Here is a 19,337-nt window from a genome sequence, read left to right as displayed (position 1 = left end):
AAAGGGGAAAACAACATTACAAAGGGAACAGGAAGGTAAAGTGGGGGGGAGGCAAACATAATCGTGTGTGTGTGAGAGCTGCATCTATATGTGTGTGACATGATAAAAACATCAGCTAAATATTACATTTTGTGCACGTACATATTTAAATGTACATTTTAAGGTTCATGTTCCAGTAGTAATCCAGCTCAGCGGCTCCTAATGGGCTCCTAACTGGTGCTGGTGCTGCTGCTGCTGCTGGTGTTTCCCCTACATTAGGCATGAAAATCTATAAAACTGCAAACTGAGTCACAACGCAAAAGCAGTGAATTAATTATTGGCCAAACTAGCTTTTACTGAGAGGGGGGAGTAGGGATGAGACTCACTGCAAAATATAACCAGGAGGAGAATATCTTTGTGCATTTTCTGACAGAAAATCAGTTAAAACATGAATGAAAAGAAAACTGAAACACAGCGTTCTTAAGTTATGCAGGAACTTTTTCCCAGTATGCCTTTATCTAACAGAGGATTGTTTTTAGAAATAGAACTAAACAACAGCTCTCACGCAGACTGATGGCAACATGTACAATTGTAGAGTAAACACTTTTAATCCAGGGCTTCCTGCAGGAAATTGGTTAGCCGAGTGAGTGCTGCCCACCTGACTGAGACATTGTCACCACTTTTCCAACATGCTAAAACTCTCAAGTTTTTCTTTCGCCCTCTCGTTTATAAGATATGCCGCTTTGAGTAATCACTGCAGAGTGGATGTACAATACGATGCATTAATCACTCATCTGCTGGGCTGGATCAGACAGGTCCTGACACGTCTGATGATTTTTGCGGCAAAATTTGTTTTCTTATTATTGTTATACATTTTTGGGGGAATTTTATTCGAAAGACATGACACGGACTGGGGACTTTAGGCTTCATGTTCCGACACCTTGACATCCCTTTAATACTTTAGGTTTTGTTTGGGATGAATCAACTGCCTAATAATAAAGCCTCAAAAGTCCATGTTTATATGGAAAAGGTGCACACTTGTTTCAGGTAACGAGTCTGCTAACGAACACTGCATCACCTGTGCAATAATAAGAACATATAAGCTCCGACTGACCATACATCATAAATGCATGAGAGTATATCATTTTTACTTAAGAAAAATACCTTAGTTGAGCACGGAGGAGATGTACCAGTTGCTCTGATGTTTTTCTAGGAGGCATTTTATTTTAGCTCAACAGAAAAGGAGGAAATCATCGTTTTTTGGAGACATGAATTAAAATATGATTAATTGTGTCTACGGTGTTTGAACAAAATATGCTGCATGTATCCGTCCTGAAGGAAAAAGTCCAGCTCTCGATGAGGGTTCTCGCTTTAAAAACTTAGTAAAGGCTTTTTCCTAAGTTTCTTTATGCCAATGCAGTATCTGCATCTGTATGCACATATTCCTGGTTTCACACACAGTATCCAGGTTGTGCGGTGCATCTGCATCTGGCCCCTGGCTGAGCGTCCTTGAGTAGCAACTCAACTCCCCAACCTCAGTCCTTCTCCTCCGCTCCTCTGAGCCAATCTCCTGGCAGTGCACCCACACCATACTCTCTACAAATTGCCTCTCCATCTCACCTGTCCCAGCCAATTATCAATTATTGATGAATGGGTCGCCTTACGGGGCTGAGAGTTGGCGAGGGGAGGGGGAAGGAGACGAGAAAGCAGGCCTGAGGGTGAGGAGAGCACCGCAGACCGTTATCACCTTAACAGACTGACTGCGCCTCCATGATGCAGTGAGCATTTGCGAGGCAGTGGAGCAGACAGCTACATGCTTCTGCTCAGATATAATTGAGGAACAGTTTACTCTCGTTTCCTTCTAAAGCGGGAATATCTGTCAATATAAAATCAATACTGCGAGGAGAAGACATCATTGGTTCTGGCAATATTGTGGCAGTTTGTCTCAAGATGGTGTTAAAGACACTGAAGTGATCCAATTTTGAGTTCACACCTTACTACCCCGCCCCATCCTCTAGTTTATGCAAACAAAAACTGAGCAGAACTCAAAATGAACTGTCTCTCTCCCAAACCCAGAGAACTTTGTTTACCTCACATGGGATATTTTCCCCAGACATAACAAAGCTTCCTCCAGATAAACAGAGGACATTAAACAGCTGTTTTCACAAGCTGAAACGCTCCTCTCATAAACACTTTTGAATCTGTTTAATCACCAGGATTCCCCTTTAAGTAACTGTACACACATTTCTAAAAATGTGACGTAAACAAGAAACAAAGAGTCTGTAATTGGTGTAAGCTGGTAGGCCGGTATGTATGCATGTAAACATACGTCTGACAGTCTACACATAATCCTGTTCTCACATTTCCTAATTCAATTTGATTTCTCCCAGTAACCTGGTTTTTGGAGAGCATAAGAAAACAAATCAAGTTAAAATGTAATTTTAGTTTGGCAGCAGAAAGGTAAGCACATAATGGGAGCATTCTGTATGCAGCACAAATATGTTTCGCTTAGCACTCTTTGTTCATAACACACAAAAAGTCATTTTGAGCATCCTTTCGTTAAATATTCAAACAAATAAGACGTCGAAGCTGCTGCAACAACATGAAATCTCTTTGTGCTCCGTAACAAGTGTCGACAAGAGGCGAGGACGTTGCCTTCTCCACTTTGTAGTCATTAGGGCTGATAAGGACACCGCTAATAAAGCTCTGCAGCTGCGGATGCAAATGAGGAATTCATCCTCTGACTGTAGGATATCGTCTCAGGTTAAATATAGAGCCGCGGCACAGCTCCATTCAGTCAACCACTACTATTGCCATCCTGAAAGTGAATTAAGTTATAAAAAGGTAGTAAAAGCATCCCAAAAAAAAGGGATGTGACAGGTTTTATGACCTGAGCAAAGGAAACGAGTGGTTTTAATATACTGCGCCACGACCAGCAACACTTCACTGGTGCTACTTTCTGAGCATCAGGTCACTGGCAGTGTTATTGTCCATTGTTTATGGGAGCGAGGAGCCACATCTCAGAAATAGAAAAAAGGTTTGAGTCATGGCAAATTCAAACATATGAAGGGAGGGGCCAGAGAGGTAAAAATGCCAAGTCCACCACAGAAGCTGACCACTCAGGAGGCAGCTCCGCTCACATGGGGGGAGGGGCTAAAGCTGAAGACGGAGGCCCCGTTGAGGGAGTGCACAGAATCTCTGCAAGCAAAATATTTGATCAATGACTCACAGCAGACACGCATAAAGACACACACACACACACACACACTTACACACGCACATAAGACCGCCATTCTCTCACGATTCAAAGAAAATGACCTGAATGCACCTCTTAAGTGACTTTGGTGACAGAGCTAAAAAGTTGTGTCATCAGTATATTTAAGAGCAGACCAAAGCATGCAAACACACGCACACACACACACAGGGAGGCTGCAGCTACAGAACCACAGACAGGATACAGCCCACACCCATGCGGTGCACAGCCAATTCTGCCATGCATTTTTTTACATATTGCAAATGTCTGGAAGCCCCTCACCGAACTGCAGATGGCAAAGAGAGCACAGCCAAAAATCAACTGGCCTGTAGATGAACAGCCTATACAAACAAAAATTACTCAGGGTTCCTTAAGCTCAAGGTGAGTTAAAATGTAGGATAAACTTGACAAAAATCAAGTTTGAAGAAAATAACAAATCTTAAATTGTTCCGGGTTAAAAACTGAAATTTGCTTGGAGTAAAAATAAGTGAGAAAAAAAAAATGTGTCTTAAAAAAAGGGACACACACCGACACACTGATGCTGTGTGGTCCAACAGAACAAAACATCCCTCTCCTGCCATAGTTACACACCACAGGCCTCACACACACAAAATCTTCAAAAAGGGCACTTGTTAGCTCTCTCTCTCACACACACACACACACACACACACACACACACACACACACACACACACACACACACACACACACACACACACACACACACACACACACACACACACACACACACACACACACACACACACACACACACACACACACACACACACACACACACACACACACACACACACACACACACACACACCCCAATAGCCATCATTTAGGCTGCCACACCCAGTCAAAGTCTGAGGCTTGGTTTGCAGGGTGGTGTTTTGTTGTTAGTGCGACAGCGATGCTACGAGGGAGTTCAATCAAACGGTGTCAAACTGATGTGAGCCTGACCTATCTATTTCTGTTACTTTCTACATGGTGGGTATGTTTGATGTACATTTGAAGTGGTTGTACTTGATGTAAGCATTGCGTAGAAATGAGACCTTATTTTATTTTGCACTTATGTTCTTTCAAAACTCATAATGTAACTTGTTTTTCTGCCATTCTGTAGATTTGAATTAAAAGGCAAATACAGCCAAAATATTTTTGCACTTGACATTGTAAGTTAACAAAAATAAAATTCAGTTTAAAGCAAAACCATGTAAATATCACTAACGAAATACAGAGTAGCTTTGACCTCAAATATCCACCTCAACAATGATTCAATCTGAGTTATGTCATCACACCGGCATATTTTCAGAAAATGGTCTGCTGAATACATACAAGAACAAGTCATTCATAACATTTAAATACAGCCATTATTTAGTATTGTTAATCCTATGTGCACACCAGTCATGAATCATGAAGCATCAGGACTCTAAATGGATTCTCATCTTCATTTTTTTGGATTTTCTAGGTTTTTATGTAGCTGGTAAGGATGACTAATTTAACAATTACGACCAGAGTCTGTCAGGATGTGGGTGGTTGTGGTTGGTGGTGGTATTTTACCACTAACAATATACTGAAGATGGATAACCATCAGTTGCCCAAGAGAACAGATGCTGCTAAGAGTTCTTTTTAAAAGGACTATAGTAGGTTTATCAATCCAAAACGGAGATCACCCTTTGTTAAAACTACTATAGTACGCCTCGACCAACCACTGTAAAATGTACAATGTCCATCCATGTGTGTCCAGACTCAGGAAGGGACACCAAACATCTGTGGCACCATATCAGAAGCCAACCATATGTGAAATAATGTCACAAGCTCCCCTTCTGTTCCAGAGTATTGGTGGTAAAGTTGTTTGAGTGTATACATTATAACGTGTTTTGTGAGGTCAGTCAAATCCAGATCACACTTGATTTAAATAGAGCGCCCAAATCTGAAGAAATTCCCTTTAAGTTGTTCCTGAGATAAAGTGTTGATGAGAGAGAGGCAGGCGGAAAAGCAAAAAACAAAGAAAGAAATATTCTGACTGAGGCAGGAAAAAATCCTGCTCTTCTTTCAAATTCAGGCCCTCTGGAGCAGGGCCTTGAAGGCATCATTTGCCACCGACCCCTTGGGGGACAGCCTGGACATTTCAGATCTTCTCTGGCCTTTAAAAGACACTTTAGCTGCCTACGACTTCACCAGTCGCTACAACCTTCTTCCCTGACCATCGGGGGCTTCTGTACTTCCCTCTTATTCTTTCCCCATCGTTATAATCATTGTTTTAATGCCTTTCCCTCTAAAAAAAACACCCTGGTACCCATTACATTAAAAGGCTGCTTGAGGTAGAGCCCAGTCTGCCAGCTGTTCCAGACACTGCAGTGTTTAGCTCCAAGCTCTGAAGAAGAGCACCACGTTCAAGAGCACGCCACACACCCACGCTTTAGAGCACATATGCATAGGCATAGGCACACAGCACACACACACACACACACACACACACACACACACACGTGTCTTCATATTGATACACCCAACAGATCGAATGCTGTCTGCACTCAGGCCTGTTGGAGGAGGAGGAGGAGGAGTGTGTGTGTGTGGGGGGGGGGGGCATGCTGCAGTCTGGACTGTTTCTCTCAGCTCGGTAACAAAAACTCAATTCAATTTTGTATCACCCCTGCTGTGCAAACAAGCCTCACTATCCAGCCAAATAACAAATTGTATCTTAAAGTTCAGGGAAATCTTCTTCAATTGGACTGAGGCTCTGTTCCTTTGCAGTGGTATTCTGAAGGCCAAAAAGAAATGTTTTAAATCCTAGTGTTTTTTGTGATGGTGCTTTTTTTATGTTATTGTGATGGTGTTTTTGCAGGCGGGGTAACGGTCGGTCACTCACTTGCATGTTTGTCTGCCAGGGCGATGAGTGTGCCGGAGATGTCCCTGCGTCGGTAAAAACACACCACTTTGGCCTCCACGTTCCCATTGGCTGTCTGCAAACCAGAGACAATCGGCGTTACCACGGCAACAAGTGGTGCGGCACACAGAGCACCCACACACGCACACACACACAAACAGATGATATAAAAAAAAAAAAAAACCTTAGATGAGGCGAGTTCTTAACTATGGCTGAAAACACACACTGTGAGGCTTCAGCAATTCTTTCCCCAAAATCCCTTTAAGTGTCGCAGTGATCAGGACAGCGCGGTGTGTTCAAGGTTCGTCTGTGCCGTACTTTTTGTGTGTTTTTGCCTCGTAATATTAGATTAGTGTGTTGGTATTTGTTTTAAATTAAGAGCGTATTTTTTTTATTGACTTATCCAATGATACCTTCAAAATCTGGGTTAAGAACTTAAAGCAATAAGACTAATTTGGAAATATGTAGCACTTTTTTACTACAATTTTTTTTTTTAAATGACACGATAATGAGTTTGAATCTTATTATAGGCCGAGTAAATTGGATTAGAATTTTTCCTCATGAATCACTCTAGTTAAATATAAGTAGAAGATGGATGGAGAAAAAGCTAACATCCAACATGTCATATTTCTTTACATTGTAAAAACGGTTTATGCTTTTCCAATCAGAGAACAATTAGAAATCTAATTCCCACATTTCTGTGTTTGAAAAGAGCAGAATACAAAAGGCTAAAGGTAATATATTAGTAGTCAACACTATGTCACGAGTACGGAGTAAAACATATGATAAGAGTTATTTCAAGGCTACACAGCAGCAGGTAAGCAGATTGGAAGATTAAAGACAAGGTGAATCTTCTGAATCACTTCAGTACCTGGGCAAATGTGTTACATTTGAACCAGATGTTTTATTTTCAGCGATTCATTGACATTTCACTTAAATGTATTCATTTCCACCTTTTTTAAAAAAGTCATAAATATTTATAAGTGCAGGCAAGTTAACACTGTCAAATTAACTTCAGCCCACTTAAAGCAAAACAAAACAGAAGACAATGAGAGAGTGGCGAGGGGCAAGCAGAGACAGGAAGATGAAGAATGAATCTGTTATCGCAGGGAGGCATTGAGGTGTAGTTTAAGCATCTGGCATCCAGCAGAGAAGCGATTTCATTTTCCTGGCTGATATTAGTTAATTCATCATTTTCTGCAACATTAAAGTATTTGCAAATGGCACAGAAATGATCAGAAACTATTTTGTTAACCAAACAATTGTTTTAGTTTAAGGAAACAGCTTTAAATATTCTTCAGTTCCACCTTTCATTATGTGAGGATTTCCAAGGTGTTCTGTCTGATACAACTTAAGTGTTGTTCAGAAAAAACATGCAAAGCATTCTATTGCACATTCTTCTCTCTTTTCTTCCACTTTAAGGACCAAAAGAGGGCAGCCTTGGAATCTTGAACCTGTTAATAAAATCATTTATGTGTTCATGTTCATCTTCAAAATTTGTGGCACAAAGTAAAAAGACATTTAGAATCGGCATTACGCATAAAGGCTCTTAGGTGGAGCACATTTGAATTTGATGTGTTTTAAGCGGTTTTGAGCAGCTGCGAGTTGTCAGGACTTTTCCCTGCACTGTTTTATACTTTCTAAACATGTATCTCAAACTTTATGGATGAGAAAGCCGGGGCTCCCTGTGGAGCGGAGAGACTGACAGTGACGGGCAGAACAGAGGGCTCACTCTGGGCTCCGTGTCAATCACATCAGGCAGCCTGCATATTATCCGACACGAGCCCGGGACAGGGGACAGACAGCGGGCACCTGTAACTAGTCCGCAGAGACGGGGCTCTTTTTCTGCTTCCTCGACTGAACAATGTGCAAGACGCCAGGCTGGGATTTACCTGACAGCATCCGGAGCAACATTATTATCTTAGGTGTGACATTTCAATACAACACTGTCTTAACTGCTTTAAATACAATACAGAAACGGCCTTTTAGAACCACCTTTATTTAAAACGGTAAATTGCAGGTGTATTATTCATAGCAATAACTAACAATATTACCATTCTATTATTAGCATATCAACTAGCTGGTCATAGATGATTACTATTAAACAAAACGTTGGTATCAGACACAAAAAGGGCAGTTAAATAACTGTTTATTAAGTAATAATAACGTCCCAAAAAATACAAAAAAGTGGTACGACAGCCACACTTTCCAATTTAACTTCAGGTAGGGAAATTGTAAAGCTGCAATAACAATTATTGTGCTGATCATTTCTCCATTATACGAAAGAATTATTGGCCAAGAACAAAATAAAAGTAATACGTTTCCCTAACAATTTCATAAAGGACAAGGTGACTTATCAAATGTTTCGTTTGTCAGATCAACAGTCTGAAAATCACTGATATTCAGTTGAAATCCCAAAATCTGTAAATCCTCACATTTCAGAAGTTGATACGAGGGAATGTTTGGTATTTTTGCTAGAAAGATTACTCAAGAATTAATTTGGGTATCCAAATGTTTGATTGGCCAATCATTTCAGGTCTATACTGGAATAGATTGCAAGAAAATATAAATAAATATAGTCTGAACAAAACACCTTGTTAATGGACTAAACACACCGATCTTAAGCATCATATAAATAGATAAAACAACTTGGAAAGGCAAAGAGTTAAACAATATTGATATCTTACCTTATCCCAAGTTAAATCAAACTTTTATTGAACAGTGCAGGGTGTATAGTAAAAGAAGCCTTCGTTTATCTCAGTAGCTCCATAACTAAGCTTTATGAGAAGCTAAAAGGGTGAGGATATCTTTTACAATTAAACGCTATAGTCCATAGTAAAGATTTTGATTCACTACGGGCCACGTTTTGATTTTTTTAAGAAAGATGAAGACGAGAACACACAAAAGGCAGTTAAGAGATATATTGTAACTAAAAAAAATGAATGTGATCGTTTAATATCTACAAATCAGACGGGAGCAGAGTAGGTTGTTCAGGGTTCAGACAGAGAAGTGTAATGTGATGTACAGCTTTCAGATCTGTGCTGCATTCAAGCACACTCACCTTGTTCAACTCCTCTATCCTTCTGATCAGCAGTGGGTTACTGGACGAGTTCTCAAAATAAACATAATCTGCAGAGGAACAGCGAGGAGGAGGAGGAGGAGGAGGAGGAGGAGGAGGAGGAGGAGGAGGAGGAGGAGGAGGAGGGAGTGGAAAGAGAAAGGAAAAGAGGGAAGAGAAACGTCAGTCAGCATTTCAGGTTCATCCAAATGTTCAGGGAGCTTTCCAGTTCAACAACACTGTGACATCTTAATAGGAAAAGGGGAACACAGACACCTAACTACATATTAACTAAAGAAAGACTCCTTTTGCACCATCTCTGCTGAATGTCATTTCTCTACATTTGAGGTTTCTATTGATGTTGTTCAAATGAAACTTCATTGATGATGTCATTCCACCAAAACAAATTTAAAAAAACGACTGTGTGATCTTTCTACAGTCCTTGGCGTGAAAATGATGCAGATGCATACTTTTTTATCTGATGTGATTTGCAGCAAGCGCGAGCGAGAGCAAAGCGTTTTTTTGACAACAGGGAAGATGTTGTTGGATAGGTTGTTATATGAAACCATGTTGTGACTTTAAGAATTAATTACATCCATCTTTTTGACTTCACAACACTCTGGAGATGTTAGAAATGACTGGATCAAGCAAGTGGGCAACAATACTATGCACCACTATAATGTCATTCTACAAATAGCTTAATACTTTTAAAAAATAGTGTAATCTTAATCTGAAACTGTGCAGAAATACCAAGCTTAAACTGAATGAAACAAAATCTTCAAAGCATATGAATGTTGATTTCGACTTTGAGCATTGACATCATAGATGAAGGTTTGGAGCGATTTGGTGCATCCATCTATTATCAACAGGAAATCCTGTTGTAGTTGGAAGGTCTGACTAAATGAGACGTTGACGCACAACAACACAATAAATATGTCTCTCCAAAGCTCTCCACTCAGAGTGCAGCCTTGTATTTCCTCTTGCTTTCTTTGTCTTATCACCGTTCATCCTCCCCATGTGTGTTTGTTGTTCGCATGCACGGTGTGTCTGCATTTTGAGTGGGTGTGTAGGAGACTGCACAAGCCTTTCTACGCATGTGTGACTTAACTATGCATTTGTGTGTGTGTGTGTGTGTGTGTGTGTGTGGCTCCTGGCACTGCTCCAGGCCTATTGGAGGCTTAGCTCTCACCAGGATGTCCCCACAGGCCCCACTCTTGGTAGGGTGCCTGGTCTTAGCCCTGCATGTGTCTTGGCTGAGTGCTGTCAGATTATACCCCACACTTGGTTGGCTGCCTGGAGCTGGAGCTATCCTCCCTTCACCCTGAACCTCACCCGCCCATCCCCCACGCTCCTACTGGCCCCCGTCTTCATGACCGCCTAGGCCAGAGATCGCCCGAAAATTCCACCAGCACAACCGCGAAACACACCGACCCCTGCTTTTATTTCCTGCACCTCCTCTGTCTAACACTAACTGGTTTAGGCATGCACTCATCACGCTCGCAAACTCAGGATCTGCCCCGACATCCTCAACTATCTTGAGTTAAATAAAAAAAAATCCACCTACAACGATTAAATACTCTTAAAAACCATCATCTGTTATGCATCTTGTTGTGGGTGAACCCCTTTTTTTGGTACAAACACTTCCAGACTCTAGACATTGTAACATGGTCGAATAAGAACACAGTAAACAGAAGGGAAAAAACCCATTTTGGTAGTTGTGAAGCTAAAAAAATCCAGACATTCTCGGTTTCCAGCTTCTTAAATGTAAGAAAAGGGCAGCTTTATTTTCTAAATAATGTCCTTAATTGAATATCTTCAGTTTGTAAAACTAAAATCTGGTACTTTTAATACTAATGATTTTTTCCCTACTTACTCAAGCAATCGTTTTGACTATAAATATAAGAAAATACAACAGAAAAAAGATGCAAGACATCGCCTTGATCACCAGGAAACTTTGATTGGCATTTTTCTTTATTATCTTCCGACAATTTATAGACTACAGAGTTACTTTCTGAACTATAAATAGTAAACATAGTGTCTGCTGATTAACTGCCAACAAAAATCTAAAAATCTCAGAGACAGCGGAGGAAGAAACGCAAATGTATCTCAAACAGATAAACCTTGGACTAAAAAACATTTAGCTCAACTCTCCCTATTGGTATTTCTCTCTCCACCCACACTAACACAACTAAACACAAAACATTCACAGCCACTCTTTGGAAGGAGCCGGAAATGTAATTTATCTTCAATCAAAGTGAATCCAATACAATTACTCCTAATATGAACATTTATCTAAAGATTCTTGTGGGTTAAGGGTTAACCCAGGCAGTAACAGTAGTTCAGGAAGCATGTCGAGTGTAATTTTTATATCAGTGTATTTTGGCAACCTTACATACTCCCAACACAACATCACTACGAGGCAAGCAGAGATCGTCACATCACGCCTGTCTACTCTTCACCCTGAAACAGCTTGTTACCAGACTCCGCTGCCACTGTGACATCTTCATCCTGCTGCTGAATATCAAATAGGCCAACTTGAAATTGAGCGGAGCGGAGACAGAAAATAAGGACAAGATATCTGACTTGCTCATTTTCTGGCAGGCCTGGAGGTCAGAGGCCGGCTGTAAAATTGTGGGTTAGGAAAAGTGAGTGAGATCCCATTTAGTGAGGAACCACAGCAGAGACATGCACCAGCTTCCCAAATGATAGGATTTTCTGCTTTTTCACATCATTAATCCAAGCAAAGTGAGTATTTATGAACTTTAGACTGATGGTCTTACCTCAAATTATAATCTGTTGACATCAAACTGAAAATATATGAATTTCCAAGGCTCCTTTTTTCAATATTCCATCTTTATTTAGAATCAAAAAATGAGTCTAATAATAAAGATCATGAAGTTAAATCCCACTCCAGTGAAAAGAGTAAAACGATACTACACTGCTCTCCTATAAATGGTGGTTGCATTAAGATCATCAGCTGATTGTTTTTTAAGTAACCTTTAAAATGGAAGGAGTTCAAAGATTTGAGTTTAAGAGGATGTCTTCAAATGTGGGTTATTATTTTATAGAATTAACAAAAGAGTACACTAAGATCTTAAAGTTGCTTATTTTGTCCGAAAAAGGGCTGTTACACACAGCTGTTACAAAGTTGTGAATCAACTCATAGACAAATTGACTTATTGCCTTGTGGTTTCGGTATACATTTGAAAGAACATACTGTAGCGGGACACTGAAAGATTTAAGCTAATTGCTACTACAAAAAATTAGTTTTTATGGACACATTAAAGATAACTACATCTGTCAATATTCAAAAGAACCCTAATCAAAAAGTAGTTTCAGGCTTCAAACATGGAGGGGTCTTATGGCAAACCGCAGAGAGAAAATGTTGACGTTTTATTTCTTGGCCTTCAACGGTCGCTAGCTCTGAGGGACCAATTAAACAAGATTTAAAATGCGTCATGACGTTTCAAACCGAAGCAGAACCACATGTCAAACATTCAGCTGTGGAGTGAGGTTGGGTGTGAATGGCAGCCACAAGGTATGTTATTTTGGGGTGGGATGGTGATGGGAAAATGTCTCCCCGTGGTCCTGCATTAAGCGTCACTGAGAAGGTGGGATTTTGTGCTCAGTTCGCCATCTTTCTTTTTCCTGGCTCGGGAACCTAAGTTTACCAAAAATGGATTCACTTTTAAGTTTAACCCATGTCCCCTCCTTGCCACCCATGGCAAGAAGAATAACACAAATGGGAAGAAAACAGTGAAATGAAGAGTGGGCTGTTTGGGAGTTTCCACCATGTGAGGAGCTGAAGCCTGGTAGAGAGCGGGCTGGAGAGGAACTCAAAATGAGAGCAACAGAGAGAGAGAGAGCGAGGGCCTGTAGGCACTGAGCAGCGTCACTCAGTCTCTCCATTTTCCCATCAGCCCTCCCGCCGCCTCAATCCGCGTATAACCTCCCCTCCCCTCCACCATTCTCCATCCCCCGCTCCCAACGCCAGCCAATCCGCCAGCACCGGCGACGGTGATGTCACGGTGCAGTCGAATTTTGTGCGAGCCAATCAAGGCATGTTACCGAGCCTCAAAAGAGAGAGTCTGCTGGGCTGATTCAAACCAGGCCAGAGAGAGACGCGAAGATGAGAGAGGGGAAAACATGAGATAACTGATGGACTTAGAGACAGAGATGGACAAAAAAGAATTGCACAGCTGGGCAGAAATCTGAAGTTGGCGAAAACTGTGAAAGCAGGAGCAAACATCTTCAATGAGACAAAGTGAAACAAGGTTTATGATTGACAGTAAGGTGGAGGACTAATTGGAAAAACATAGGCACGCACAAATTAAAGAAACCTAACTCAAGGATTACCATCCAAACTATGCCCTTGCATCCTACCCCTAACTGATCCAGCTTCAATATCGGTCAGTTTTTCCTGATGTTATGTGACCTGTTCTTTTTCGACAATCAAAATTGAGAATTACAAGTGTTATAGAGGGTTTTCTTTCTAAAAGCTGAACCAACATGCCAGTATTCAACCGATGCAGACAGTGAAGGTTGAAAAATGAATTACATTTTGTGGCTCTCTGAATACAAGCAGTAATATTCTTCACCATCTATGCAGACACTCACTCTCAAGTAGTCTGAGGACAAATGTATGGTTTGTAAAGAGTGTCAGAAGGTTGGTGAAGGTTAATCATTTCTGATATTTTCACATTTCTACCACATCTTGGTGCAATCGTCAAGAGTAAACTAGGGGGTGACAAAATGATTTGAAATAAATGTCTGCAATGATTCAAGTCTTGAAATGTTCTCAAAATGAAACTTTTAACCGGCTCCTTGTTAATGCAGCGTGGGTTAAACATGCAGTTGAATGCCGTCAATTTGCGTCATTGAGGGAACTCCCCCTGCTAATCCGCCGCCATCAAAGGTCAAACACATGACATAAAAAAGATAGATTAACAGCAGTTAAACTCATCTTGATACTTTTACACAACTCAAATTAGCCAAATTTGATCGTCACTATGTGCATGATAGTTCTCAATACTTGATGCATGCAGACATGTCTCTTTACACGACCATAGAACAGACAGCAGTGGCGTCTAATACTTGTACAGTAAACAATGTTGGACACTAATGAAAAGGCTCGAGGCTAGAGATGGGAAAAGAGATAGAAAAGCAGGAAGCAGCACATTTGAACATCCACCCACTCTTGTCCATGCACAGATACCCCCACACCCCACCCAAAGCTTACTCACACACTCCCACTGAGAGGCGTGTCTGTTGTCGTGAGCAGCCACCGTGATTGGGATTATGGCTCAGACTGTCAGAGTGTGGATGGAGATATCTGTGGTAATGGCAGGTAGTATAATCTTCTGAATTCATCCCATCTTTGATATCCCTACCTGGCAGCATCTCTCTAGCCTAATTCCTTTTTATATCCCTGGCTGAAGACGGTGAGCGCTACTTTAAGATAAAACGGTAGATTAATCTCTTTGACTTCATGTTTTACAACTGTCTACTGACCTTGGAAATAATCCACATAGCATACATTTTCATGCAAACATAAACATAAACATCATAAAATGGGCCGTTTACACCAAGTCAGTAAATTAGTTTAGAGAGGCTTAAGCAAAGAGGGGGGATTTCTGATCTCATTGAAAGGTGGCAGCCACTTCCCTCCCATCATGCATCTGTTTTGCACTTGTGCCGCGACCACCAGTACAGCTTGTTTTTAATGTGCTTAATCAGCAAACGTGTGTAGGTTTTACACCAAAAACCTCTCAAAAAACTATTTCAGGGCAGTTTAGAAGACCAGATCTTGAAATCCAAATAGCTGCGGTGCCGCAAACACGCCACAAGGAATCTAACTTGCGTCAAATACTTTTTATTGTGATGGATGTATGCAGAAATGTGATGACAGGATGGGGACACTTTTCATGCACCTGTCCAATCCTGAATTTGGCAAGAAGTAAGCGCGCACGTCTCCAAACTTTAAGTACACCCACCGGACCTGCGGAGAGGCAACTGCCAGCGTGGGAAATTAACACCAGCCAGAAAAAGTGTGGGCACTGTCATAGTTTGTACGTTAGTCATTTTGTTGATTTGTAAACATTACAACACCTTTAAGCAGGGTCTGAATTATAACTGGCAGCCTGGACAGCCACAAAAATATGGGCACTGACAATAAAGTTTGCCACTTTTTAAAGTTAGTAAACACTACAACACGTTTAGCACATTCTGTACAAGACTTGTCACACTCCAACATCCTCAGTACAAGGGTTTATTTAAAGGATAAATTCACAACTTTTCAAGCCTGCCTTAAAACAATAGTCAGGTGCCAATATGAAGATTGAAACAGGTTCGGCTTGCTTTAATCGCTCCTCCTGTTTTTACTTGCCTTAAAGAGATCCCCTCTTAGTCTACAGTCCTTCTCCTGTGCAAAAATACATCACAACGTTTTCCTTAATCTCCATCAAGCTTTAGCGGCCTTTGTTGTACAAATCCCGTGTGCATCTTTTAAGGTTTGTCTTTTTAAAACAAATTTCCCTTCATCCCTTCATTGCAGCTCAGCACATAAAGCATGTTTGAAGAAATATTGAGGTAGGTTTGCGTTTAAAAGTCTGTCTCTGTTGAAGTTACCCACTTGATTTTCTTAGTGAGGTCGCTTTTACAAAGTCATTTACTCTGTGTTAAATAATGCAGCCATTTCAGTAATTGAGTGAAGGTGCCAATGTAGTGGGCTTAAGCCAAAACAAAAACAAACGGTCATTCGGCTAAAGATGTGAACCTGGTTCCACTTTTGTCACAACTCAGCATCATCCAGAATGGCCAATTAAATATTTTGAATGTTTACGTTGAGAGAAAGATATCAACTGCTAAATCTGGTATTTGATTCAAATGTATTATCCTGTGTGAAACTATACTGTCCTGTTTTTCATTCTTATGCTGTTGCTGCTTTAACTACTGAATTTCCCCACGGGGATTAATACAGTTACATCTTATCTTATAAAGTCAGGAATTTATTTTGTATACAGAAAGAGGTCCTTTCCTTCCCTATCACTTGAAATGGAAGTACTCATAGTTCGATATAAAAATATATATAAATATAAATGCCAGTTTTTTTTAAATGTCAGTAAAACAAACCTTGATCCCTATACCTTACATTTTGTTAGAAAAATCAACACTTAACTCAAAGAAAGGAAACTTTTTTTGTGAAACCGTTCTCTCTCACATGATAGATCTGGTATTTTTTCTCCACTTTACTGACATGATAGCAAGTTAGGTTGCTTTTTCACTAGTGAGGATATTTACGATTATCAGAATAATGGAAAACGCTTTAGGGAAGGATCTTTTAATCATTTTTAAGAAGAAAATGTTCATATGGACACTTCACAGTTGTTGCAGGACCGCCATTGTGAACCGCACTCAAAACAAGATCTTAACAACACTACATATTTTCCTATTGTCTCGTGAGAGTCATTTTGTGTGAACAGGTTTGCAAACCAGCCTTGGGGAATCTTTTTTGGAGGATCAGACTTTCACACTTTTGTGGTCGGAGCACAAAAGATTTAAGCGACTCTCACTTCCATTCCCAACATTAAGATGATAAGACTTATGATATAGCCTATACTTAGTCACAACACTTTCCTGTGTTTGGAAGGGAAAGCACTGGGACGGAGCGCTGCAGGCGCAGGAAGAGTGGCGTGTGGCCTGCACGATAAAAACAAAGACAGCCGGGCCGATGGAGCAGCTTTTGTTCACTGTTCAATCACAAGGGAAGTCATTGCTTTTTCAAGATGATCCTGCATTGTCTTGCAAAGTGGCGGCCATCTTTCCAAGGGTCTTGCTTTGTCTTGATGTTAAGTTGAATTGGTCTTAGGAGAAACTTCAGCTAATTATGAGGCTCATTATGAAATAATATAGTCATATTATTATGACTGTGGCAAAAAAATACGATGTATTATAATGGTTACTTGGATTAAGTGATGCAGGTTCACGCTTTGTGGTTTTACATTAGTTTGTTTATTACACTTAGGCCTATTTGTTATAATTCCACCTAATAAAAGGCAAAGAATAACAAAAAGAAGGACTGTGATGTAGCGCATAATAGCAATCATTAATGTAACAATCATCCTGAACATATAAAAGAGGGTCGCGAAAAATTCCCAATTATTATTAAGATAGGTAATGAGGCCCTTTGCTTGAACAAAGAATAAAAGAAACAGCAAAACTGTGCGAGTCCCAATAAAATCCTACGCCGTCACATCTCTGGTTACCTATTTCATCCATGACAACAGTCGCAAGGAGTAATAGTGGTGTAAGCAGGTATAAACCCTGACTGCTGACGCTGAGAGACATTACACTTCTCCAGGAGGTCACAGGAGGCGTGTGGACTTATTACGACTGTAAGGTGTTTACCAAACAGAACAACTTGGATGCATTTGGGTCCAGTATCAGGTCAAAATTCAACATCTCAAATGCTACCAGGTAGGCAGATTGGCAGGGAAATTTCGAAAATCACTTTTATTTGCCCTTTGCCAGCTACTACTCCAGAAAAGACATACAACACCACCTGGTTAGCATCTCAGCAAGAGAAAACCGAGAGTAATGAGCTGTACTTAATTCAACAACATGTGGCTGCTGAAGTGTTAACTTTCTGCCCTGCTCTGGACATCTCACGCAGGTAGGAACTGTTTCATTTGACTAAATAAGAGGGCTATGACGTTCACTACATGCTATTTTTACTGTGGGTACAATGCCAAGGAGAGTCATCATCAGCATTCCTGTTTCACTAGACAATTGTCAGCAATGGCATGTAAATATATATCTTCAGTCACTCTTGCTTTCCCTCCATATCCCTTTAACATAAACTTGTTTACTTGCATTAAAAAGAAGTATGCAATTTTGTAAACAACTATCAAAAAGGAAAACATTGGACTGCAACAAAAAACATGAATGGAAATGTCTGCTTGATGGATTTACAGATTAACCTACGGAGTTATCCTCTAAATGACACGTGCCCTAAACTACATTATATGTACCCATCATGGCACATCTTATTTTGGTTGTTCTGACACTTTGACAGGAACATTTTGAGAACAAACATTTGAGAAATAGCCTAATACAATTTCAGTAAAAATACCTGCAACACTAATAGTTGAATGCAAGGCATCTGATTGTTTTCCCATTAATAATTGTCTTCTGTGCATTCTGATGTCCATACCCCCTTAAAAAAAATAGCATTGCCTTAAACTCTGATACAGCTGCACTAACTTTCATCTGTCTGTTGTTTTACACGTTACCTACAGGATATGAATCAGAGGAATAAGCAGGAATAAGGAGTGGGAGGGGAAAACAGGAATCTTAATTAGGTATTAACTGGAGATCCCTGAACAAAATGAGGAAAACCTGATTCAAATGTGTGAAAATGCATCTTTGAGCATGCAAGGAAAAACACATTAACCCATCTCAGCTTCAACTTTTTTTTTTTTTTTTGAAATCCTACTTTGTTTCTCTGCACGTACTGTATAAACCGATATGCTTGCTTCTACTCTGCACATCTTACGGGGTTTCTGCAGGTTTACTCTTCATGTTAGTTCTCCTCATGAAAGAGTAGTTGAATGGTACGCAAAAACTTTTACAATATGTTCTCCATGTCACCTAAAATGCATAGAAACACAATGCATGTGACTGTAGGTGCATCAGCATGTCGAAGTAGTTGTCAGGAGATCGTCGCAAGTTACAAGAAACACAAAAGAAACGAGGGAAACCAGACTACTCTTCATCACCATCCTCCTCTTCACCACCATCATCATCTGTGAAGCACAAGGCTCTTTAGCTTTAGGGAAATAAAAGAAGACGGACCACGCTCTGTTTAAAAAAGACCCACGGTTGTTCACGTCCGCCATAAACACACTACGGGAAGCTGGCGAAATGTTCCCCCCCTCCACCTTACCTCCAACCCGGTACATGTTCGCTGCCATGACTGCCCCGGTCCCCGGCTTCCTCTCCAGGTAGAGGGGAGGCTCTCTTCTCTCTCTCGCTGCCGGAGCTGTGTTAGCACTGCCGCCGCTGTGTGTTGGAAAATGGTGGATTGATCAATACGAAACAGACTAGCTGAAGGACCTTAAAGAGACAGCGCACTATTTTTTTCTACCCCACTTTAA

The 19,337-nt window shown here is 40.6% G+C and overlaps 1 protein-coding gene across 2 annotated transcripts in view; it reads right to left on the bottom strand.

Moving 5' to 3' along the window:
- Positions 1-19,337, bottom strand: part of mta1 (metastasis associated 1) — a 36,231-nt gene extending 16,894 nt beyond the window's left edge. For both annotated transcript variants that reach the window (XM_063909568.1, XM_063909569.1), the window contains exons 1-3: positions 19,127-19,337; positions 9,187-9,254; positions 6,108-6,201 (exon numbers count right to left, since the gene is read on the bottom strand). In XM_063909568.1, coding sequence (XP_063765638.1) covers positions 6,108-6,201; positions 9,187-9,254; positions 19,127-19,154 — 190 coding nt within the window. In that variant the 5' untranslated portion in view covers positions 19,155-19,337. The remainder of the gene's footprint in view (positions 1-6,107; positions 6,202-9,186; positions 9,255-19,126) is intronic.

The sequence above is a fragment of the Eleginops maclovinus genome, chromosome 19 (genome assembly GCF_036324505.1).
Source record: "Eleginops maclovinus isolate JMC-PN-2008 ecotype Puerto Natales chromosome 19, JC_Emac_rtc_rv5, whole genome shotgun sequence".
Lineage (NCBI taxonomy): Eukaryota > Metazoa > Chordata > Actinopteri > Perciformes > Eleginopidae > Eleginops > Eleginops maclovinus.
The sequence above is the reverse complement of the archived record's forward strand: the minus strand, read 5'-3'. Positions and strand labels throughout refer to the sequence as shown.